The sequence below is a fragment of the Dromiciops gliroides genome, chromosome 4 (assembly GCF_019393635.1).
Source record: "Dromiciops gliroides isolate mDroGli1 chromosome 4, mDroGli1.pri, whole genome shotgun sequence".
In the NCBI taxonomy this organism is placed as follows: domain Eukaryota; kingdom Metazoa; phylum Chordata; class Mammalia; order Microbiotheria; family Microbiotheriidae; genus Dromiciops; species Dromiciops gliroides.
The window spans coordinates 462,825,656-462,851,747 of NC_057864.1; the positions used below are offsets into that span (position 1 = coordinate 462,825,656).

Sequence of the window (26,092 nt, forward strand, 5' to 3'; positions counted from 1 at the left end):
TCCTCATAGGGGCTCCCAGGTCTGGTCCAAGAACAAACAGGCAGCCAAGAATGTCTGTTCTTATCACCAGCACCTTGCAATAGGACACAAGCTTCTTAAACCAAGAGTCAAGAGAGATGATTCTGGTTTTGTTTTCAGGTACTAGCTCTCATCTCCCTCCACAACATTTCCAACCTACAGAGTGAATGCTACCTGCTGCATGGAGGAAATCACCTGAGATCAATTCACCTTGATTTAATGAGTATTTATTAAGCACTTATTATGTGCCAGACACTGTTCTAGGCAGCATGGAGACAAAGGGAAAAGCAAAGCTGTCCTTGTCTGCAGGGAGCTTACATTCTACTAGGGGAAAACTTTCATATAGATAAGCACACACACATTTTCCAGGCTTTGATGTCTGTGTATTTTATACACACACACACACACACACACACACACACACACACATATATGTATATGGAAGTTGGGGGAGAAATATACACACACACATATTTCCCTACATAGGTTGTTCAGTAGTTTCAGTCATATCTGATTCTCCATGACACTATTCCCGGTTTTCTTGGCAAAGATACTGGAGTGGTTTGCCATTTCCTTCTCCAGCTCATTTTACAAATGAAGAAACTGAGGTCAACAGGGTTAAGTGATTTGCCCAGGGTCACTCAGCTATTAAGTGTCTGAGGCAGGATTTGAACTTAAGTCTTCCTAACTCCAGGTATGACCCTCTATCTATGGCTCCACCTAGCTGCCCCTTTCTCACACACACACACACACACACACACACACACACTCTCTCTCTCTCTCTCTCTTTCTCTCTCTCTCTCTCTCTCATTCACCCACATTTTGGAAAACATATATTTAGATAAGTAACTCTTTTAGAGAAAACTTAGACTAACTTTGAACACAGACAGTTCTTGTTCAGATGTTCAGTCACGCCTAACTCTTTGTGATCTTATGGACCATAGCAGTTCAGTACTGTTCATGGGATTTTCTCGGCAAAGATACTGGAGTAGTTTGCCATTTCCTTCTCCAACTCTTTTTGCAAATGAGGAAACTGAGGCCAACAGGGTTGTGACTTGCCCAGGGTCACACAGCTATTAAGTGTCTGAAGCAGGATTTGAACTGAGGTCTTCCTGACTCTATCCATTGAGCTATATAACTCCTACAGACACACACACACACACCTCGTATTGCTATATATTTGCATATATACATGCATACACACATATATTCTAAATCATATGAACGGGACAACAAATAGCTATCAGGCCACTCCTAGGTAGAGAGGGATGGAATTCTCTCCACTCTCTACCCCTCCCCATTCACCACTGAGCTCTCAATCTGGGAGGGAGGCTGAGCCCATTTCACAGCCTGAACTGTAATCACCCCTTCCCCCTCCTCTCTGAACTTCCCACAAATTGCCGCTGCTCCCTCGACAGGGTGTCGGGTTTTCTAATGGTTGGGAAGCAAGAGGTTACTTCGCTGTTGCAAAAACACCATTAACTTAAGAACAAAGCGAAAGCCATTATGCAAATACAGCCAGGGCAGCTAATTACAGATTTATTCCCACCAGAAGCGGCTAATGTGTCCAACACCAAATAAAATGGCCTCGTCTGTCCATCCTGCTGGTGGGAGAAGCACTGACTAATGGACAGTTCCCTCCCTCCCTCCCCTCTTTGTCCGTCTTGAGTATAGCGGACCTGTCCTAGACCTCAGAGGGTAAACTTCTTCCTGAGAGAAAATGAGGTAAATAAGAAATCAGGTGGGGAACGAATGTCCCTAGTGTCCTTTCACGGAATCAGAGACTCTCAGAATTCTTTGGACTCCAGAAGCCTGGATCCAAAGCTGGAGGGACCTCAGAGATATGGAGAGGCTATAGAGTTCTGGACTTGGAATCATTGAATCCCATCTCTGATACTTGAGCATTGTGACACTGGGCAAGTCACTGAACCTCTGTTTGCCTCAGTTTCCCCATCTGTAAAATGGGGATAATAATAGCACCCCAGGGTTGTTGTAAGGATCAAATGAGATAATGATTGTCAAGTGCTTAGCACAGAACCTGGTGGCACATAGTAAGCACTATATTAACGTTAGCTATTAGTAATACTCGTATTAATAGCCTGACAGGTTTAGAGTCAGAAGGGACCTCAGAGGCCGTCAGATCTAACCTTCTCATTTTACAGAGGAGGAAACTGAGACTCAGATGGGGTTTGTGACTTGCCTAAGGCCACCCAGATTGTTAGTGGCTGAGTAAAAATGTGAAACCAAGTGCTTTTCCCATAGTACTGTATTGTATGTGAAGCGCTCCATTAATGTCAGTTTTGATTGTCACTGGTCCAACCCATCACTTGAAGGCCTCCCTTGGAGGCAGCCACTCTCACTTTTGGCTACCTCCATCTGGAAGGTTTTCCTTGAATTGAGCCTGAATCTGCTTCTTGGCCATTCCTACCCCCTGCTCCTTGTTCTATCCTCTGGGGACCAGCAAAACAAGCCTAATCTTGTTTTTACACAGACTGTCCTTCACATCCTGGGCAATAGCAATCTGGTCTGCCCTAAATCTCTAGCCTGAGCATCCCTTGATCTTTCAGTCACCTAGTCAATCCCCTTCGGGCATGGTCTGAAGTCCTGTCATCCATCTGGTGGTCAACCTCTGAGTGTAATCCTTTGTGTCAATGTCCTTCCCTGCGGGCTCCCAGACATGAACTCCAGGTGTGGTCTGGACATGGCTGAGTCTGCTAGACCTGTCTGTCACCAACTCTGGCAGTACTGGGCCTGGGGAAATGGAAGTAGAAGAGAATGAGGAAGCGCTTGGAGCTAGAGGCTGAGGGCAAGCAGGGGAAGGGTGTCTGGAAGGAAGGAAGAAAGACAGGGGAGAGAAAGCAGATGAGGCTCCTTCTTGGGTGTTTGGATCAGTCAGGAGATTTTCACCAAGGACCCAGATTAACCTGAGAGTCTTTATCTGGAAGATCACAGCATTAGAACAAATCTCATTCTGAAAAGGACAGATAAACTTCCATTCCCTTGTGGCTGGATAGGATCCCACCTAGACCAACCCGAGCCAATGAGACATTAACATGCTTTTAAAAGAGACAGTCAGGCAATTTCACAACCACCTTGGGTAATTCAGTTTAATGTCTCACAATGCTCAGCAACAGAAATGGGATGATTTATGTGAAAATGCTTAACAAAAATTTTAAAGCACTAGCCACATGCCTTAGAATCGCCTGTATTGGGGGGCAGCTAGGTGGCACAATGGATAAAGTACGAGCCTTGGATTCAGGAGGACCTGAGTTCAAATTTGACCTCAGACACTTGACACTTACTAGCTGTGTGACCCTGGGCAAGTCACTTAACCCTCATTGCCCTGCAAAAAAACGCCAATAACAACAACCAAAAAAACCACACCCCCAAAACAGAATCCCCTGTATTCGTTTGCCAGAGCACCAGCTCTTTCTTAGAATCAGTTCGAGGAGACTGCTTCTGGCTCCAGAGATGTTCTTTTACTCTGTCTAAACCTTTTCTCATCCTTGAACCCCACCTTCCGGTACTTTGCCTCCTGACCTTCTGGACCACTGAGCTTGGTCAGGCCCCTAGGCTCAGAGATGAGAAGCCTTACATTACAGGGGAACAAACCCTGTCTTTGGGGCCAGATCTTTTATATTTACTAACCATCTCTTATACTCACTACCTATATGACCTTGGGTAAATCACAACCTCATTGGGGCACAGTTTAGTCATCTGTCAATGGACAAAGTGGACTCTGGGTATCTTCCAACACTATACTTATACACCTGAGCTCTGCTTCTCACAACCTGTGTGACCTTGGGCAAATCAGTTTCCTTATCTGTAAAATAAGAGGGATTGAACTAACCTCTAAATCCTTGATTCCATGTCCCTTATCTGTCATTAGTAGCTAATTTCTTTCCCTCCCCCTTATTATTCCTAATGCTAAATACTCTACATTTCAAGAGTGGGTTTTCTAGGGTTTATTTACTAAGGGAAAGTGAATACACAAATGAAGAAATAACATTCCACAGTAGGGTAATTAAGAGATATGCATAAAAGAAAAGCCCGAGCTTTGTAACCAGCTCTTTAGCTAAATTTCTCCAGGCTTGGCTTGGCTTGGCCCACTGCCCTTGCTAGGCTGGGAGATGATGGGACAGGCCCGGCATCACTGCAACCAGCTCCCTCTTGGTCCTGAGCTCCCTCATATCTTCTGACTCTGGCACACCCACCAACCCCCAAATGATTCTGGGATTTGTCTACCCAGACCGTCTATTTTATGACTTTGGCCTCATTTTTAGGTAACCAGGAAGCCTCTTTGTCTGAGGACGTTTGGCCCACATCCGCATCTAATCCCTGTTCTTCTTACTTTCCCCCTCTGGAGACCAAGAAAATGACAAAGTGGACACTTTCTTACTGGTTGTGTGACCACATTTCTCATTTGGGCATCATTTTTATCATTTGTAAAAATGAAGAGGTTTGGATCAGACGGCTTTTGATAGCCCTTTTGGGCTCTCGATCTATGATCTACTTAAGGTTTCCAGGGTCTCTAAAACAGAGTATATTAATAATAAATAATAATAAAAATTAAAAATAATAAAAGCAAAAAATAATTGCTAGCATTTATACAATGCTTTAAAGTTTGCAAAGCCTGAACTCACAACAGGATTGCTCCAAAAAACCTCCAAATAAAGTTTGCGAAGCACTTTACAAAATCATCTCATTTCATCCTCTCGACAGCTATGGGAAACAGTGTTTTGCAAACCTTGAAGCATTATTTAAATATTAGCTGTTGTTATTATTGCCCTCATTGTACAGATGAGGAAACAGGTGGTCTTTCTGACTCCAGGCCCAGAGTTCTTCACCATAGTACTGCTCATCTTCCTGAGGGTCTAAAGCACAGAAACTCTCTAGTAACGATGGTCTAAAGACGGCTACAATTGTTACTAGTATATGGAAGTCCTACCTTGTGTCTAATTGATGTCCCTCAAGTTGTAGCTTCAGGAGCTCACTCAAGCTTGGAACAGAGGCTTCCTGCCCTGTCTATAAATCACTTTTTCCCATGCATAGTACAGTCTTTTGAATACCTTTTGGCATTCTTTTCAGGCTAAAAGTTATTTCAGATCCCTTTGCCTTTTTCTTATACATCAGGTTTTCCAACCCTTTCATTTCTAAATCTTTGTGCCTTTCCTCTTTCTCCCTCCCCCACCCTTCTCTGGTCTTCTGAAATGGGGGAGACCAGAATGAAAAGGAGGCATCTGTTCAGGGTCAGTGGACCTAAGTTGTTCAGTCGTGTCTGACTTTCTGTGACACCCATTTGGGGTTTTCTTTCTTTCTTTTTTCCAGGGCAATGAAGGTTAAGTGACTTGCTAGTAAGTGTCATGTGTCTGAGGCTGAATTTGAACTCAGGTCCTCCTGAATCCAGGGCAGTGCTTTATCCACTGCACCACCTAGCAGCCCCCTTGGGGGGTTTTGGGTACAGATAATGGAGTAGTTTGCCATTTTCTTCTCCAGCTACTTGGACAGATGAGGAAACTGAGGCAAACAGGGTGAAGTGACTTGCCCAGGGTCACATAGCCAGTAAGTGTCTGAGGCTGGATTTCAGATAAATCTATAATCCTGTGTCCATATTTTCTGCCCTCTCTCTTTCCTCCATAGAGTGCAAGAGACTTCAAGGCAGGGTCTATTTCTTTTCTCTTTGTATCCCCAGTCTGGCCTGGCACAAAGTAGCAGTGATACTCTGATTGTTGGATAAATCCTGTTATTTCTCTAAATGAGCTTAATTCCTATTTAACAGAAATATTCGGGCAATGGATAGAGAGATGGATCTGGAGTCAGGAAGAACTGAGTTCAAACTCAACCCCAGACAATAAAGTATGTATTAATTTTTTTTTTTTGGCCAGGGCAATGAGGGTTAAGTGACTTGCCCAGGGTCACACAGCTAGTGTCAAGTGTCTAAGGCTGGATTTGAACTCAGGTCCTCCTGGATCCAGGGCCGGTTGCTTTATCCACCACACCACTTAGCTGTCCCCCAGACAATAAAGTAGAAATAATAGCCTCTACCTGCCAGGATTGTGATGAGGCTCAAATGACATAATATTTGTAAAGTGCTTAGTTAGCATGGTGCATGGTCGTGCACAGTAAGCACTTTGTAAATGTTAGCTGTTTTTATTGTTGTTGTTATTATTGTTATTATTATAGCACTAAACATAGTGCCTGGCAAATCGCTTAATCTCTGCCTCAGTTTCTTCACCTCCCAGGGTTGTTATGAGGATCAGAAAGTGGTAAAGGGTTTCACACAGTGTCTGGTATATAGTAAGCACTTAATAAATGCTTGTTTAAGGATTGATCCTTGGGATATGATGGTTGTTGCCTTTTAGAGCTAGCACTGAGGAGGCCCTTCATATAAAGGCCTGTTGAATGAATTGGGTAAGGTCTGGGCCTGTGGTTCCCTAGTATATGGGAAATTCTCTCCACTAATTCAGGTAGCGCTTTCCTGGCACTGTCTAAAGCGTTGAGAGGTTAAGGGGACTCGACTGGGGTCACCCGTCAGTGTGTGGCCGAGGTGGAGCCCAGGTGTTCCTGACTCTTTTCTGCTATGCCAGGCTTGCTCTCATTGAATGAGGGAATGAATGGATGCTTGGTCATTATGATGACTAAGCTAAGAATCCTCAGCTGGGTCAGCTCCTCTCTCCTGGCCTCCACTACCTCCAGTCCCAGATCTGGTGGGGGCGGGAGATCTGCCTTCAGACTCCTTCAACCCACCAATCAGGACCCAGAGATCATCAATGCAGAGCCAGTCTCTGTGATGTGTCCCCCAGGCAGCGGAGACAGAGAGAAGAGGCCCTGAGGCCCTAGTTCTTGTTGGCCGCCCCGCCTTCTCCCTTTGAGGCCCACCATCCTGCTCCTGACCCCAGCTGCCCCTGCTTAGCTGAGATATCAGACAAGATCACAGCCGCAGGCGGTACAGCTGCAGGCGAACTGGTGGCCCCCACAGCAGCAGCTGCCGCTTCCTTTGTCGACAGAAGTGTCTGCCTTGTCAGCTGAGTCCCCAGCCCTGAGCAGTCTTTGTTAACTGATGCCACCTCATCCCACTGAGCTGGAGAGGAAACAGAACGAACAGGAGTCTCTTCAGAAGCTGGAGACAGCAGAGGCTGGTTTCCGATTCTCCTCCTTGAGATTAATAATCAATGATCAATCAATAAACATTTATTAAGTTCTTGCTGTGTATCAGGCACTGTGCTAAACATTGGTGATACAAAAAGGAACAAAAGACAGTCCCTGTCCTCAAGGAGCTTACAATCTAATAGGGTAGACAACACATATGTAAACAAATTTGTACGTAAACAAAGATATGCAAATCAAGCTATACGCAGGATAAATAGGAAATAATTATCAGAGAGAAGGCACTAGAATTAAGATGTGGCCAGAAGATCTGGCTCTGTCCCTCACCCTGAGTTTTATTCATTTCAACCAACTACAGATGTACAGATCGAATTGGGGACTAGGAGGCAAGGAGGCAGCCCCAGGTCTGGGCTAGAGGTATGAGGGCAGCCTGTGAGGTCAGGGAGTGAGTAGCCAAGGGTGCTCTGGGGAGGAAGTTCCCAGGCACATCAAATTGCCTGGATTTGTGGGAGGTCTCAGTCCCCCTCCTCCAATAAAAAAATGCTGCTCTCTGTATCTACCACCCCTGCTCCCTCACCCAGGGCACAGTTTCGAGGAGAATTGTTGCCCAGGGTCCCAAACAGCCCAGGAAAATTGATAAGGATTCTAGCATGACAGACCTGGGAGGAAATTGAACTCCTCCATCTCCTCTCTACTTTTCTCTGCTTCCCTCCTGCTACTTCTTGCCCCCAACAAATGGCTCTTGACCCCACCCAGTGACAAAGGTGTTAGCAAAATTAATAGGGGTTAGGGGGCAGCTAGGTGGTGCAGTGGATAGAGCACTGGCCCTGGATTCAGGAGGACCTGAGTTCAAATCCGACCTCAGACACTTGACACTTACTAGCTGTGTGACCCTGGGCAAGTCAATGAACTCTTATTGTGCCACCAAAAAAAAAATGAATGGGGGTAAGCAATGTATATATTGTCACTTCAAATCCTAGTTCTGTTCTTTATTGCTCATGTGACCTTGGGTAAGTTACTTCCTTTCTGAGGGCATTTCTATCTTCTGGAAAATGAAGCAGTTAAAATCTTGAAGGTCACTTGCCATTCTGACATTCTATGAGCTGCTCACAGGGGTGCTGTCAATCATTCTCTTGCAACCTGGTAGTAGGAAGACAGACTGGTTTATGCCTCAATCAGGGGGAATCAGGCATGACCTTTCTCCCTCTCCACTCTCATTGTTCCTAGTATCACTTAACCAACAAGAATTTGTTGTACGTGCATGATGAATATAGGGGCTAGATTTTAGAGTGGGATGGATGCGTAAAGGTCGCCATAACCAGCCCCTCACTTTTGTGGTTGTTCAGTCGTTTCAGTCACGTTTGACTCTTCATGATCCTGTTGGGGTTTTTTTTGACAAAGATACTGGAATGGTTTGCCATTTCCTTCTCCAGCTCGATTGACAAATGAGGAAACCGAGGCAAACAAGGTTAAGTGACTTGCTCAGGGTCACACAGCTGGTTAAGTATCCGAGGCTGGATTTGAACTCAGGTCTTCCTAATTCCAGGACTGGCACTCTATCTACTGTACTACCTAGCTGCCCTACACGCATAAATATATTCAAAGCAAATACAATGTAATTTCAGGGGAGTCTATGTAGGAAGTAGTTTTTGAGTTGAACTTTAAGAGAGACTAGAGGAGAAAGCACCAGCCCTGGAGTCAGGAGGACCAGAGTTCAAATCTGGCCTCAGTCACTTGACACTTACTAGCTGTGTGACCCTGGGCAAGTCACTTAACCCCATTGCCCCACCAGAGAGAGAGAGAGAGAGAGAAACTAGAGATTCTAAGAGCCAGAGGTGAGGAGGAAGGGCATCCCTGGTCTGAGAGATGGCCTAGGCAAAGGCACAGGACACTGACAGTAAGCCGTAAGCATCTCCGGCTAGATGATGAAACAATTCTTGGACACTACTGGGACCCTCCTCTCCATGGTAACTTCAGCTGGTCAGTCCCCAGTCCCTCACAATGGCTCCTACCCCTAGCTGCCTAAGTTCCAGCTTCTCCTGCTCATCCGAAACTCAACAACCTAGAGCTGAGTGGACAAGGAGTCCCAGGAAGCGTGGGGACGAGAAATTAATGCAAAATGGGCAGCCTGTTTATTGGGCTCTAGGAAGGGCCATTAAGAAAATAAGCACTTAAATGATTTTCAATCTGCCTCTGGAAGTCATCTATCTTCATAGCGGAGTGGGTAGAGGTGGGGGGGAAGCCGGGCCTTCTACGATCCCTGTCTTGATTGACTGATTTCCAATTCTTTAGATATTTCCCACCGGAGTCTCTCACCTATCTCCCATAATGACAAGTCTTTGCATTTCCAGGCAGTGTTTTACATTCATTTCCGATTTGCTCGTAATGGTCAAAAAAAAAATTTCCCTCCAATCCAAGCTGTCTTCTCCAGCCGTGCACCGTTTCCCCCAGGCCAAATAGCTCAGCCGTGATCTACGAAAAATGAGAATTTCCCAAACGCAGCTCCAGAATGGAGGAGCGGCAGGCATCGCCAATTCAGATGGAAAATTTCCCACTGTTAGATCAATAGCTGGGATAAGGAGTAAATGCCACGGGGGCAGAGAACTAGAGAGGAATGATTACAAATCATCATGATGGCTGTGCCATGGTGTGGGGGGGGTCATGCGATTTCCTCTACCTTTTCATCTAATTTGGGAACTAGAACAACATTGGGCACTTCATAATTCTACACTTTCCCACTGTTTTGTGGTGAGGTCTTCCTTCTGATTCAAGAGAGTGTGGCAGAGTGGGTAAAGGTTGAGACCTGGTGTCAGGTATCAATCAATCAATCGATCAATGACCATTTATTAATCACCTGCCACATGTCGGGCACTGTGCTAGATATTGGGCATACAAAGATAAAAATGAAACTATCTCTGCTTTCAAGAGCTTCTGTTCTATCATAAAGAACTCAGAAAGACCCGAGTTCAAGTGCCAATTCAGATGCCTGCTAGCTTAGTGACCCTGACAAGTCATTTGATTTTTCTGAACCTCAGTTGACTCATCTGTAAAAATGAGAAGGCTAGTAGCACCTACCCCACAAGGCCTTGGTGTTATATTGTGAAGCTCTAATAAGATTAGATAGATAGATGGATGGATAGATAGATAGAGAGATGTATATATATCCATATCTATATATCTTTATCTATATCTCTATCTACCGTGGTTTGCAAACTGTAAACTTGCTACATAGATTTGGGCTATTATTGAAAACAGCCTAGCTTGGTGGAAAGAGCTGGCTTTGGAGTCAGAGAACCTGAGGGAGAATACATACACACAGAGATAGAAATGTGTGCACATACATTTGTATGTATAGGTTTTTGTGGATATGTATGTGTATGAATGTGTATATGTTATATATACACAAATGTGTGCATGTGGTTCTCTGTATACACACATATATACACATACACATATAAGGATTTTCTGTGTATATAAATGCATACATACATTTTATACACACATATATATTTTTTAAAACTATTTTTTTGGTGGGGCAATGAAGGTTAGGTGACTTGCCCAGGGTCACACAGCTAGTAAGTGTCAAGTGTCTGAGTCTGGACTTGAACTCAGGTCCTCCTGAATCCAGGGCTGGTACTTTATCCACTGCACCACCTAGAGGTCCCCTATACACATATATTTTTAAAAAAATCTTTAAAAACCTGGCTTCATGCCCCAGTTTGACTACTTAGTACTTATGTGGATGTAACTCCCCCTCTTCGGACCTCAGTTTCCTTAGCTGTGAGTGAGGGGGTTGACTAGATGACCTCTAAGGTCCCTTCTAGCTGCAATCCTACAATTAGACCACTGGATCAGGGACTCAACATCATACTCCTTGGCAAGAGCCCAGGTGAGGCCCAGGCCATGCCTGTTCTAGCCCTCTGGACAGGTTTTGTACGCTGACACTGTAGCATGAAGGATTTAAGTCAGGCATAGGCCTCCTTAATAATCTCCAAAGTGCACGAGGAGAAGTTGGAATCTGAAGAGGGGCAGAAATGTTTTCCTAGTTGCTTTTGCTGACCAGGACCATAGACTTAGAACTGAGAGGGACCTCCAGATCACCTCATCCAGTTCCCTCAAGGCCCTGGAAACTCTAGATCCTGTGTGAACTCTCTGGGCCTCAGTTTCCTCTTCTGTAAAATGAGAGGTTGGTGCTGATCACCTTTCGGCTCCGAACATCCGGTCCCATGATGCCGGGTCATCTCTTCAAACCCCTCATTTTACTGATGAGAAAATGGAAGTCCAGATAAATAGTCAAGCAATTGGCCGGAGGTCCCAGAGGTGATCTGGCGGACTTTCCTGGTGAGGCCCAGCTTAAAGGAAGCATCTCCCCTTGGGGTCACACATAGGAAGAGCTCATTTCTTTCTTTGTTACGGCTGCTCCGCTATCTTCCTTCCAATGAGCTTTGAAGGTGCACAGAAAAGCCTTCTGTCTCCCTCCTGTTGGTGGTGAATGCCAGGGAGGCGGGGGCCATGGCAAATGAATTGGGCACACTGCGAAGGTCTGTGTACAACACCAGCCCCAGGGTCCCCACTGTGTCCCTCCCCCTCCCCTGCCCTTCCCCATCTTCTCTTTAATCCCCCTGACCAGATAATGTGGGATTTGGAAGCATGTAATATCCGTGAGACTCCATTATAGGTTATTACCAGCTTTGTGCTCCGTACCTGGCAAATGTACCAAGCTGACTGTGGTTACCAGGGCTGTTGGGACCTAGGGGACTGTGGGGAGGAACCCCAGCCCCCAGGGCCATTCCCCCTTGTTCCTCCCGACCCCCTGCAGTGCAGCTCCTTCTCCAACCATCCCTACAAAAAAAGGAAGCACAAGACAATGCTGGAGAGATGGGGAAACTGTCAGAGAGAGTCTGACAGACTGAGAAGGGAGAGCTAGCAAGGTGAAAGCAGAGAACGATTCAGGGAGAAATGATCACAGATAACCTGAGCTGTGAACTGTCAGGGCTGGAGGGGACCCTCCCATTTTACAGAATAGGAAACTGAGGCCCAGAGAGGAGAAATAACAAGGTCAGATAACAAGTTACCATCAGAGAGCCCAGTGCTCTCGACACCGAGGCCATTCCTTGCAACCTTTCTGTTATGGACCACAATGTCTTCCAGTCACACAGAGAGAAGCATCAAGAGATGAAACCGACAAAGATGGACATGTAGACAAGGAGTGCACACAGTGGGCCCCAGAGAGGAAAAGAGAGGGAGACACAGAGACAGAGAGAGGGGGAGAGACAGACAGACAGACAGACAAGACAGAGACAGAGACAGAGATAGACAGAGAGACAGAGAAAGAACTGCAGAGACACAGACAGAAAGAGTGGAGGGAGGGGAAGGTAAGTTAAGTGAGAGAAAGAGGCAAGACCAAAATGAAGAAACGAGAGGACAGGGAATATGATAGGTTGTAGCGTGATGAGTTACGCTAGCTGTGAGGCCAATGGGATAATTTCTCAGAGTTGTCAGTGGAAAGAGTTTTGAATTTGGATTCTAAGCACCTTGGATTAAATTCTGGTTCTGTGTGACCTTGGGGAAGTCACTGTCCTCTAGAAAAGAAAAGATTTCTACTAAATGTCTTCTGAATTTCCCTTCCCCCTTTAGCTTTAAGATCCTGTGACCCCACCCTTGTCTGAATGTCTTTCTTCCTGCAGGCAGACAGGATTACTGGTGCTGGGAAAGAAGGAAGAAGCAGAGATTCGTACCATTCAGGACAATTTATCTAAGCAGGGTGCAGAACACAAGTATTTTGATGCTGAAGAGCTGAGGAGGTGTTTTCCAAATATTCGGTTTCCCAGAGAGCAAGTGGGAATCTGGGAGCCACATGCGGGTGTCCTGTTTGCTGACAAGGCTCTGAAGGCCCTACAGGTGATATCTTACATGACCAGGGTGGTGGAGGGAGACAGGGAAAGGGGAAGGAGTGGGAGAAGGGTTGGAGGGCCCAGGAGAACAACCACCTACCCAGGCCCAGCATTCCAAGGGAGAGGGTGGTGGATTAGGTGTTAGGTACCAATCGGCTCCCACTGGATAGCAATGCTATTACCAAGGACCAAGGCCATTCCCTGAGAATGTGGGAACTGAGATGACTGGACCATGCAAGGGACACACCTTTCATAATCAGTGGTCCCCTACAGACATGGCAGAGGGATTTGTGATTCTGAGTGCTCTTTCCTGTCCAGCACAGGACTGTCTCTTACAATCCCCTGGTCTGTCTTTGGGGATGAGCATCTCGTACTGGAAAGACCACTGTATCTGGAGTCAGAGGACTTGGGTTCTAATTCTACATCCACTATTTTCAATCTATGTGATTAGGCAAATCATTTATTAGATAGGGGAAGTTAGATCAGATTAAAAATTCTGGGGCCCTGGAATTTGGCTTTAAAAAAACACAGATAGATAGATAGATAGATAGATAGATAGATAGATAGATAGATAGATAGATAGATAGATAGATAGATAGATGGCTATATTTCAATAAAATTGGTTTCCTTTGCAATCTTGTGTAGTTTATTTTATGTATTGTGAGAAGGGGCTCATAGGCTTCATCAGACTACCAAAGGGGGTCTTCCTAAGGACCCTTCTGGGTTCTCAATCTATGATTTCGTTCTCTCCCTCTGTACACCCCCATCCTTTTCTCCCCCTTTTAGGATTTAATCAGACAGCTAGGAGGCGTGATCCATGATGGGGAGAAAGTAGTAGAGATAAAACCCGGGTACCCAGTTACCGTGACAACCGCCACCAGGACCTATCAAGCCAAGAGCTTGGTAATTACTGCAGGCCCTTGGACTAACCAGCTTCTCCTCCCCTTGGGAATGCAACTGCCTCTGCAGGTAAATGGGGACAGCCCAAATATGACACAGCCTGGGCTGGGGAGGGGAGGGAAGAGGCAGAAGAACAGAGATGGGGGACTTGGCACAGATGGCCCAGGGACTGAATGACTCTTGTGCATCAGTCAGTGCATGGGCATTTATTAAGCACTTGCTTTGTGCCAGGCCCTGTAAGGCTAATTACTAAAGTTGCAAAGAAAATGCAAAAACAGTCCCTGCCCTCATGGAGCTTACAATTCAACAGGGTATATAACAGGCACATATGTAGTACATACATGCTATAGTTATCCCTTCCACGTTGTGGGGATTAGGGGTACGGTGCCCCCAAGATCTGGAAAATCTGTGCAAAATTTTTTGGCCCTCCCTTCAGAAAAGTCTGAATTTTTTCTTTTTCTTTTATGGGGTACTCACAGTATCTTATTATAAAATTGGTTAAGTATCTGGTCATATTTTAGCTCTAAAAAGAAATTACATATATTTATGGTATTAAAAGATAAAATGTGTTGATATTATACCATACTATACATGTATTTTATGTATTTCTGAGTTTCTAAACTTTTCCTGTGTCATCTACCGGTTTTCACAGGTCACAAAACTCCCCTCCCCCCTAATTCTCATTTAATTTCTTTTTGTTTTGTTTTGGTGGGGCAATGGGGTTAAGTGACTTGCCCAGGGTCACACAGCTTGTAAGTGTGTAAAGTGTGTGAGGCCGGATTTGAACTCAGGTCCTCCTGAATCTAGGGTTGTGCTTTATCCACTTAACAAACGTTCTTAACCTAGAATCTATGAATTTCTTGTTGTTGTCTTTAAATGGGTAACTTTCAGTAGAATTGGTTTCTTTATTTTATTTTATTCATTTAAAAATATTATTGTGAGAAGGGGCCCACAGACTTCACCAGACTGTCTGCCCAAGGGGTCCAGGACACCAACAAAGCTGAGAACCCCTAATTTAGAAGGAGGTGCTTGGGGGCAGCTAGGTGGCACAGTGGATAAAGCACCGGCCCTGGATTCAGGAGGACCTGAGTTCAAATCCGGCCTCAGACACTTTACACACTTACTAGCTGTGTGACCCTGGGCAAGTCACTTAACCCCAATTGCCTCACCAAAAAAAAAAAAAGAAGAAGAAGAAGAAGAAGGAGGAGGAGGAGGAGGAGGTGCTTGGGCTGGCTTTGGAAGGGAACTGGGGATTCTGAGAAGAGGAGACATAACATTCCAAGCATGAGTGATGGTCAGTGTGCTTTGATCGTGAATGAATGAGCCACCTGTAGTTGAGTTGAGTTGTTGTGGAAAATATCAGGGGAAAGAGAGGAACAAGAATTACCCAGGGGGAAGGAGGTTGCTATTTGCACCAGTAGAATGCCTGTACTGGTGAGATCAAGGAAGTGCGTAAGTATAGAATTCATTTCGATTCTCTAAACATTTCCTACTGTTTATGCAAACAGAGGCGGATTAGTTTAAAGTCCCAAAGTCAGGCCCCATGGGTAAGAGGCTTGCCGCATGCCTTCCATGTTCTCTCCGTCTCTCTCCCTGGAGGTGCTGCTTCAGGTTTTCCCCCTTTCTCCATCTCTCCCTTTCCCACCTCTATCCTAGGCCCTGCGGATCAATGTGTGTTACTGGAGAGAGAAGGTGCCTGGGAGCTATGGAAAGAACTTTCCCTGCTTTATCGGGTCATTCCCAGACCTGGCTCCCCACCACATCTATGGGCTGCCTGCTAGAGAGTACCCAGGGCTGGTGAAGGTGAGTAGGGGAGCAGAGTCCGGTGATTCTGCCACCCTGGTAGGACTGAGGCTGCTTCCTTCAATACTTTCCCTTCCCCACGCTTCTCCCACCCCCACACCCATGAGCAGAGGCAGCAGACCACCTCAGCCACAGTAGCCACGCCTGCATGTCCTGGGGCTCTGTGATTAGGACATTCTCTCCAAGAGCCTCGGAGGACTGAGCATGGCTCCGAACACAGAGTGGCCATAAGGATGGGACATCTGGACACCTCCCTCTGGCAGCAATGAGGAGGACACATCAGTCCCTGCATCCATACCATATCATGTCTATGTATGAATCATGTGTCATGTCACATATAAAATAGAATCATAGATTCAGAGCTGGAAGGGACCTTGGAAGGCATCAAATCCAACACTCATTTCAGAGAGGAGGAAAGCAAGGCACAGAGCAGTCATTTGACTTGCCCAAGGTCACACTGCTAGTATATATCTGAAATGGGATTTGCACTCAGGTTTCCCAATGCCCTATCCACTACTCCATGCATAGCCCAATGCCACAGAATTTAGAGCTAGAAGGGGCCTTATTTAGCTCTTTGGTATAGTGGAAAGAGTCTCAGTTCTGGAGGGCAGGGAACCTGGGTTCAAATCCCCTTACTCATTCTGTGATGTGAGACAAATCTCTTCGACTGTAAAATGTGGGGGTGAGGCCAGATGGCCTTCCAAGTCTAAAGTATGAAGCCTTCCAACTTTAAATATTCTTTGATGCCCCCCATTTTACCAAGGCAGAAATGCAGGATCAGAGAGATTAGGGAATTTGTCCAGGATCACATAGCTAGTAAATAACAGAGCTAGAACCCAGGTCTTTGGATGCTAGGTCCAGCTATCTTCCCACTGAGCCACACTGCTTCTCCAATGTTGTCATTGTGCTGTCTAGAGGGGGGGGGGGCAGTGCAATTCAACCCTTTCTCCCCTGCCTGTGTTGGGGCAGCTCCAGCCCCTTCAGTTGGGTGGGGTCTGCATGGGAGGCAGACTCTCTTTGCTGAAGCCAGCCCTGATTGGGTGCCAGGTCTGTTATCACCATGGCAACAAAGCTGACCCAGATGAGCGGGACTGCCCCTCAGCATCTTCAGAAGTAGCAGATGTCCAGATCCTCAGCAGCTTTGTGAGAGATTACCTCCCCAGTCTGCAGCCTCGGCCTGCCATAATGGAACGATGCATGTACACGGTAAGGGGTCTTTGAGGACCCCATCGGGGTCCCTGGACTCAGGGCTCCCTCCTGGGGAGAAAGGGTGAAGGCCAAAGCTGGAGCCCCCTTCACTGATCTTGTGTAGCTACAACATCTGATAGTGGCTTATTCCCTCTGACCCTCTGTCTTTTCTCTACCGGAGGGAGGCATGCAGGGGGTGATTGCTATCTATCATTAATAAGCCATGTCCAGCCCTGACGGTCCCTTGCAGCATCCTCCCAAGCTCCCATCCAGGATTGATTGGTAAGCTGCCCAGCTGGGCATGTCTTAGGGACATAGAGAGGTGACAGCTGTCACCAGGGCCTGAAGCATCTCGATTAGTTAGCTGATGAGCTTTTACCATGGACCCACTGTGCACAGAGCCTTATATTAGGAGACAGACAGATGGGCACACAGGGGAGATTGGCAGTCATCGAAGATGCTGGGGATAAGAAAACTTACACTGCCCGAGGTATCCTGACATCTCCTGCTCCAGAAAATAGCCTAGCCCTTCCCCTTTCCCTGCACAAACATTGCACTCCTCTCCACCACCCCATGCCCTGTAATGACTAGCATTTATCCTACAAATGGTTCCTGCAGAACACCCCAGATCAGAATTTCATTTTGGATCGGCACCCAAAACATGCCAACATCGTCATTGGGGCTGGATTCTCAGGTGAGGATGGAGGCTATGAGGAGGGGCCTGGGGGAAAGGATTGGGGTGGTTCAGGGAGGCTGAAGGGGTGGTCTGATTTGGGGCCTGGTGTCAGAAAGAGTGGAATTCCCCATGGCACTGAAGTGGGACATTAGGCTCTGAAGGTGCAGCAATGTAGAAAAACTGTACCTGAGCTCTGGGGTGATAGAGAATCGAGGAATCACCACAACAGATAGCAATCTCTGGCTCTGGTGGGGAAGGAGAAGAGAATTTAGTTAGTTGCTTATATGGGTGGTAGAAGACCATATTCCTAAGGAGCCTGTGTTTCTGAGAGCAGCTGACACTCTTTTCTCCTTTCCCTAGGACATGGCTTCAAGCTGTCCCCTGTGGTGGGGAAGGTCCTGTATGAACTAAGTACGGGGTCAACCCTATCCTACGATCCGACTCCATTTCAAATTAGACGCTTCCAGGGCCTGAATAACGCATCTCTGTAAACCCCTGGTTAACATCTTCCTCTTTCTACTGCCAGTGCTTAGCATTGTATCTGGCACATAGTAGGTGCTTAATAAATGTTGATTGATTGATTAGTTGAAAGCTCACTGACTGAAGGGAGACTTCCCAGATTAAGGGATGGTGAGACAACACCCATGTTTCCTTTTCTTCTTGATTGATCTAAACTCATTTAGTCCCTCTGGATGACTACTTAATCCTGCCCCTAAAAGTAGTTCAGATATGCCGGAGCTGGGAGGAATGGGGGTCTACAGACCAGTTTCTTAATGGGGGTGGGGGGGTGGCAGGCCAGAAGCTCAAAGGAGTCGATAGAATTTTCTTCTCTGCTGCTTTTTAAGGACAGGGAAAATCCTTTGATGTCACTCTCCTGGAGAAGGTGTTGGGGGTGTCGGCGAGGCTCCTTCCAAATAGGGTTCTGTTGATTGATCGATGGATACATAGTTTGTATTTCCTTTTTTGCGTCCCATTGTTTCCCTCACTGTTTCCTTTTGGCTTTGGAGCCTCTGGTGTCTCGCATACAAAAGGAGAATAATAAACGCTTGTTGGACTGACTGACTGATCTCTGGGTTACGTACAGCTTTAAGGATTCCTTCATTTTCTGAAGTCCCAGAAGCCGTGGGATTGAGCCCCGGCTCTGCCACCTATTAGCTGTTCATCCTTGGACAAGTCACTCAACATCTCTGGGCCTCAGATTCCTCCTTTGGAAAATGAAGAGGCCAGCCTCTATGATCTCTTTAATCATCCTGGTATTCCGAGTCCCATCCTCCAGCCCAACTCTGAAAGTCACAAATCCCTCCAAAATCAGGACAAAGACTCGACGTGTGTTTAATTACATTTAAGTCTGCGTGATCTAATTTCTATTAGGCTCCAGGCGTCATCCCCTCCGCACCCCACCCTTCCCCCATCACTTGCAGGCATTCTCCCCATCCCCCAACCTTCCTTTCCCTCTCGGTAGTCTCCTTTCCTTCCTCATGAAGTCCCTGGCTCTGTTCACAGGCTTGGCTCTCTCTTCTGTTGTTAAGGTGTATTGTCAGGTGCTTGTAGAGATGGAGCTGTGATGCTGGAGAGAGATGCACTCACTTAGAAACCTTGCTCCATGTTTGAATGTTAAATGTGCCATTTTATTATCATTGCAATTGTTCCCATTTAGTGAAACCACGTGAGCTCAGAGCTGGACGAGCCTTGTGCTAATTGCTTTGGAAGGGAGGAAGGTCTTATCTACCCTGGGCTGGGGTGGGAGGGATGGGGGAAGGTGTTGTAAATGGGAGAACCATAGGGATAGGCAGAGCTAGTTGCACCCAGATGGGGACTCCTAGGAGTTGTTCTATGGTGGCGCAGTGAATGGGATGCTGGACCTGGGATCAGGAAGACCCAAGCTCAAATCTGGCCTCAGACACCAGCTGTGCGACTCTGGGCAAGTCATTTCATCCTGTTTGTTTCCGTTTTATCATCTGTCGTGTGAACTGGAGAAGGAAATGGCAAACTACTCCAGTATCTTTGCCAAGAAAACCCAAATGGGGTCACAAAGAGTCAGACATGACAGAAAGATGACTAAACAACAAGGAGTTTCTTTACTTAGGGTCAGTTCAAGTCAGACAGAGAAGTCAGGATACACCGAGAGAACAGGAGAACTGGGGAAAGAGGATCATCCCATCAGCATCACAGATACAGATTTGGAAGGAACCCTTCATTTTACTTCATTCATTCATTTTCTCATTTATTTATTCATTTATCTATCCATCCATCCATCCATCCATCCATTTATTTGTTCATTCATTCATTTTTTGCAGGGCAATGAGAGTTAAGTGACTTGCCCAGGGTCACAGAGCTAGTAAGTGTCAAGTGTCTGAGACCGGATATGAATTCAGGGCCAGTGCTTTATCCACTGCACCACCTAACTGCCCCCCTTCATTTTACAAATGAAGAAACTGAGGCTCAGGGAGGTTATCTGATTTGCCTAGGGCCACACACAACCAGTGAGGGAGAGAAATGGGATCTGGACCCAAGATCTGCCTCAGAGTCCAGGGCTCTCTCCATCGGACCCTGCAGCTCAGGGAACAACGGCTGATCAAACGAGAAAACATATATAAAGCCCACTGTAAACCTTCAAGTACTATATAAATAGTAGTTTTTCTTAGTATCACAGGGGAATAGATTTAAGCTGAGAGGGACCTGAGGGGACAATGACCCCTTCATTGTACTGAGGAGGAAACGGAGAGGTGATGGGATTGGCCCCAGGCCACATGGGCAAGGAGTGGCATCTGAACGAAGACCCTCTCCCTCCACACTCGTCGCACTCCATGACACTGTGCTGAGGAGTCCGGTATATGAAACGGAGTCAATGGGGAACTGAAAGGAGAGGGAGTTTATTTCATTGTTCTTGGGTCTACAACTTGATTTCCCAGAGCCTGGGAAGGATTGTAAGCTGGTACTGATTTTCTCAGTGGGTCAAAATGCAGCCTGTCCTGCCCATAATAATGAGTTTCTTTCCCCTTCATCAGCTTAGCTGGTTGCCACCCTCCTCCCCCAGCCAGCTGCAACTCTCCTTCCATAATACTTAAAGGTTTTTCAAAGCACTTTTCATACATTATCTCATTCGAGCCTCATGGTGACCCTATGAGGTAGGTACAACAGGAATTCTTATCCCCCATTTTACAGATGGGGAACTCAAACAGAGGGTAAGAGCAACTTGGCCATCGCCACCACTGTCAGTGGTGGGATTTGAAGCACGTCCTTCTGCAACAAAGGCTGGCAGTATTCACCCTCCCTCATCATATTGTGAGCTCCTTGGGGGCAGAAACTGTCTTTGGCTCCTTTTTGTATCCCCCAGTTTAGTACACTGTAGGTGCTTAATGAATGTTTATTGACTGATCCCCCCCCCCAGCTTAACACACTATAGGTGCTCAATAAGTGTTTATTGACTGACCCCCCCCAGCTTAGCACACTGTAGGTACTTAAATGAATGTTTATTAACTGACCCCCATTTTAGAATACTGTAGGAGCTTAATGAATGTTTATTGACTGACCCCCAGTTTAGCACACTGTAGGTGCTCAGTGTTTGTTGTGCTGACTGACTATGCCATGATGCCATCCAATGATGAAGTCACTTCTTTATATTACACAGAATCCCTGAGTTGGAATGGATTTACTCCCATTCTAGAAAGCAATCCCTTACTATCACATACCCCTCAAGTGGCCATTGTGTTTCTGCTTGGAGACCTCCAGGGAAGGGGAGCTCTCTACTTCCCAAGGCAGCCTAGCCTACTTTTGGACACCTCTGATTATTGGGAAACATTCCATGACATTAAGACTAAGTTGACCTCCTGGCAACTTCTACCTACTGTTTCTAATTCTACCCTAGATCTGGTTCTCACATGACTGACCTTCAAATAACTTGAAGAGAGCTAGTATGTCCCCCTGGGTCTTCTCTTCTCCAGGGGAAGCAGCCTCCACTTATAGGTTCATAGATTAAGAACTGTAAGGGATCTTAATGATCCAAATCTCTCATTTTGTAGTTGGGTAAACTGAGGCCCATAGAGGTTAAGTGATTTGCTTAGACTCCGGATTGACACATTGACTCTGACTCCAAATTTAGCACTCTTTCCACCGAACATGCCTTTCCAATCCAACCTCATGTGTTATCCACTATAGCCCCTACCTCAAGTCCTCAGCCTCAGGACCACAAACACTTTTCTAGGACTGTCTCATGCGTATTTCTTATGTGCTAGGTGGCACAGTGGATAGAGCACTGGCCCTGGAGTCAAGAGGACCTGAGTTTAAATCTCGCCTCAGACACTTACTAGCTGTGTGACCCTGGGCAAGTCACTTAACCCCAATTGTCTTAAACATCCGAGGCCATCTGCAGTCATCCTGATACACACACACACACACACACACACACACACACACACACACACACACACACACACATCTTGCCACTGGACCCAGATGGCTCTGGAGGAGAGAGTGAGGTTGGTGATCTTGCACAGCCCTCTCTCACTTAAATTCAATGCACTGCAAGTCATGACATCATCCGATGTCATAGTCCTGTTTGGGAATGAAGGGCAAACAACAATTTCTCTCAGTACATGTAAGGGTCTGTTCTCATCCAAAATGGTGATAAGATCTTGAGGGAGGTCCTGAGGTCTGATGCCTTTCCCACTGGGGAGCCTCTCTTGGTTCACTCTCATTATCCTAGGGGTCCCCAGCCAGCTCTCTTTGTACCCACCAGGGTATATGAGGGAGAAAAAAGAATGTCCTAGTGAGAGGTGGGAAGGAGAACAAGAGGAGGTCTGACTACATGGGAAGCCAGCGTCTCTCTTCCCTCTGCATCAACTTAGCTGGGTGCCATCCTCCTCCCCGAGCCAGCTGCAGCTTCTTACTCACTGCATTACTCAACTCCTTGGTGTCAGCTATGGGAGGGGACCAGTGACTAGAAAAACCCAGGGGGAGGACAAGAGGTGGAAATATACCAGAGATTTTCCCTTGGTGAAGGGAGGGGGAAGGGAGATGGGGAAGAGGGTAAAGGGATTTCCTACATAGACAGTGCCTGGGAATGCTGATGCCCTTTAAGAATGAGGTAGTTCACTGTAGTGGAAAGTGGGAAGGATATGGATTCAGAATAATAGCAATAGTGAACATTTATACAGCATTTTAAAGGTTTTAAGAGCATTTTACATATGTTATCTCCTTCAATCTTCACAACAACCCTGAAAGGTAGGTACTATTATTATCACCCCCATTTTACAGATGAGAAAACTGAGGCACAGAAAGGTTTAAAGGTGACTTGCTCAGGGTCACAGAGCTGGTGAGCATCTGAGGCAGGATTCAAACTCAGATCTTCCTGATTCCAAGTCCCAGCATCCTGTCTGCTATGCCACCTAGCTGACTCTGAAGACTTGGATTAGAATCCTGCCTCTTCCACTTCCTCATTGTGTGTGTAGGGGTTTTTTTTTGTTGTTGTTCGTTTGTTTGGTTGTTTTTTTTTTTGAGGTAAATCATTTAACCTCTTTGGAACTCAGTTCCTCAAATGCAAAATGAGGATTTTAGATTAGATGATCTCTAAAGTCTTTTGCAATTCTAGATCTATCTAGTATTATGATCCCGTGATAATGAGGCTGGGCTCATGCCAGTTTGCCTGGCAAGCAGCAGAAGCGTCCCAGATTTACCAATGGGAGTGTGGTGGAGAGGCAAAGTATAGCACTGCCGACAGCACTAAAGCCAGGGTAGCCTGGACCAGTTTCCCCAAGGTAGGATAGCTGAAATCTTCAAATCAATTCAATTCAACAAAAAGCGAGTGGTCCCTGACCTCGAGGCGTTTACATTTTACTGGAACTCATTCCTAGAGGAGGAAGAGGGGATCCGTGGGGAGGAAAGAGAGAAGTGGTAAATCAGGAGCAGAAGAGAATTTCTGAATCATAAATCAGAGCTGGGAGGGACCTTAGGAAGAGACCTTAGGGGTCACTGAGGTCAACCTCTTTATTTGGAAGATGACCCAACTGAGGATGGGCAAGGTAACTTGCCAGGAGCCATACAGTACGGAAATCTCTAAAGTGGGAATTGTCCACCTCTTTCTGACTCCACATCTAATGCCTCATCAGCTATAGCACATTGCCTCCCAGAGAGGGGCAGTGATTTGCCCAGGGTTCACACAGCTAATACCTTTCTTAGGATTCCAACCCAGGAGGCAGCTAGGTGGCACAGTAGATAAAGCACCAGCCCTGGATTCAGGAGGACCTGAGTTCAAATACGACCTCAGATACTTGACACTTACTAGCTGTGTGACCTTGGGCAAGTCACTTAACACTCATTGCCCCGCCTCCCCCCCCCCCCAAAAAAAGGATTCCAACCCAGGTCTGCTTGACTGGTTCAGCATTGTTTTCTCTATTCCATGATATGGGGAGAAAGACTAGGGGGGAGGTTCCAGGGGAGCTGGGCAGGAAGATGGGGGAGATTGAAGCCCAAAGGGGTGGATGTTTTAGGACATGCTTATCATCAGGATGGGAAGCTCTCCCTCGTTCCACCAGCTTCGGAGCAGCACGAGTCACTTTTCTATCCATCAGGCCCTATACCTCTCTAAGGCCATAAAATAAAAATAAACAGGTCGGCCTAGGGAAACATAGGCAAGGGCAGCTGGGGTCTGCATGGGCTGCAGGGGAGAGATAACGGTGGTGGAGGAGAGAGAGTCGGGTGTAGTTGCCAACCAGATTAAGAGAGAGCCAAGAGCTGCTAAAAATAGACTTGGGGAACAGAGGATGGAGAGTCAGGCAAAAATAGAAAGGAAAGCAGAGAGAATCAATGGAATCTCAACTCTGACCTGATTCCTTGTGTCTCTCCCGGGAACTGAGAAAGTGGGGTAGGGGGGAGCAGAAAAAGGCTAACCGGGAAGGTTGGTATGGAATAAGGGAGAGTTGGGAGCAAAGGAGCAAGCCCAAAGACCTGGGATATTTATTTACATATAAGCCTCCGGTGATTATGTGGAGGAGAAAAGGTTGGCATTACTGGACTCCATTCCAATAAGGCCCTTCCCAGAGCTTGGGTTCCCCATCTGAGTAGAACAGTTTCAGAATGCTGAAAAAGACATGGAAAAAGGGTCAAAGAGTAGGTCAGGTTCAGAGAGAGAACTGGGATTAATCTGGGAGAGAAAAAGCTAAAGAATGACTTAATAAGAGTCTTTTAATTCTCCGAAGGGGTGATTAAAGAAAGCCCGGGCACCTTTCGGTAAAGGTTTTATTAAGAATAAAGAGGTTTCCCTTTGACTCAGAGGGCCAGTGAGGGGATATACACCCCAGGGAGGTCAAAGACAGAAATAAATATTCATAGCAGCACTTTTTGTGGTAGCAAAACAGTGATAACAAAGTAGGCTGCCTATAAACTGGGAATGTTGTAAACATTCTGTTTACAGGGCTGTAAACCAGACCCTTCTTATCTTGGGGTCTGTCGACTTGTTTTTTTTTTTTTTTAGGAAAAAAACACATTATGATCACCGCATTTCAATATAACCAGTTCCCTTTGTAATACTACGTATTTTATTTTATACATTTTAAAACATGATTCTGGGACGGGGTTCATATCACCAGACTTTCAAAGGGCTCTGTGACACAAAAGAAGCTAAGAACCTCTGGGCTAAATAAACTGTGGCTTAGCAATGTCATAGACTATTACTGCTCCGTAAGAAATGATGAATACGAGGAATTCAGAGGACCATGGGAATATGGTATGAACTGGAACCAGAGGACCTGAATTCAAATTCTGACTTGAAGTCACTTCCCCTTTCTAGGCTTACATTTCCTTCACTGTTCAATTAGTGTAAGTGGCATGGTAATACATATTTGAATTCGAACTATTCAAAGTTATACTTATGTATAAAATAGGGATTTTGCTGCCAGCTCAATGGAAATATGCAGTGTTAATTTAAATAATGTGACCACTTCAAGGGATTCATTTGCACAAATTGGGACCCATCTGTATAGAGAAATAGCTGTGAGATAGCAATATAACCTTAATTAGAAAAGGAAAAAAGGTTTTGATTGCAGCAAGAGGCATTTAGGTTAGACACCAGGAAGAGTCTTCCATTTATTAATTAGCCAGTCAGTCAGTCAGTCAGTCAACAAACATTTATTAAGTGCCAGGCATTGTGCTAGTATTGGTGATGCAAATAGAAGTATAAAGTAGAATATAAACCCTCAGGGTGCTTATATTCTAATGGGCAAGACAACACAAAGGAAGCTGAAAAGGGAGAGGGGAGAAGGTACTCCTAGGAGGGTTGATGAAGTTCCCAGGAACCCAACCTGATGGGAAATTTCGTATGGCTACCCTGGGCCCCCTCCTGAAATCGAGGATCCAGGAGGAGCTCCCCAGCCTATGATCTGAGGGATCTACCCAGGGGTAGAGAGTCCTTCTGAGGTATGTTTGTGAGTTGCAAGGCTGAAGTAATCATCCAAGATGAGGAGGTTTCTGGGGCATGATGGAGGAGTCTGAAAGAGAGTAGCCTGATAGG

At 46.1% G+C, this 26,092-nt stretch overlaps 1 protein-coding gene across 5 annotated transcripts in view; it reads left to right on the plus strand.

The window, feature by feature from the left end:
- Window positions 1-18,645, plus strand: part of PIPOX (pipecolic acid and sarcosine oxidase) — a 98,660-nt gene extending 80,015 nt beyond the window's left edge. For all 5 annotated transcript variants that reach the window (XM_043999900.1, XM_043999904.1, XM_043999903.1 and 2 more), the window contains 6 exons: window positions 12,813-13,026; window positions 13,806-13,988; window positions 15,576-15,722; window positions 16,770-16,928; window positions 17,529-17,604; window positions 17,947-18,645. In XM_043999900.1, coding sequence (XP_043855835.1) covers window positions 12,813-13,026; window positions 13,806-13,988; window positions 15,576-15,722; window positions 16,770-16,928; window positions 17,529-17,604; window positions 17,947-18,077 — 910 coding nt within the window. In that variant the 3' untranslated portion in view covers window positions 18,078-18,645. The remainder of the gene's footprint in view (window positions 1-12,812; window positions 13,027-13,805; window positions 13,989-15,575; window positions 15,723-16,769; window positions 16,929-17,528; window positions 17,605-17,946) is intronic.
- The last annotated feature ends 7,447 nt before the right edge of the window (window positions 18,646-26,092 follow it).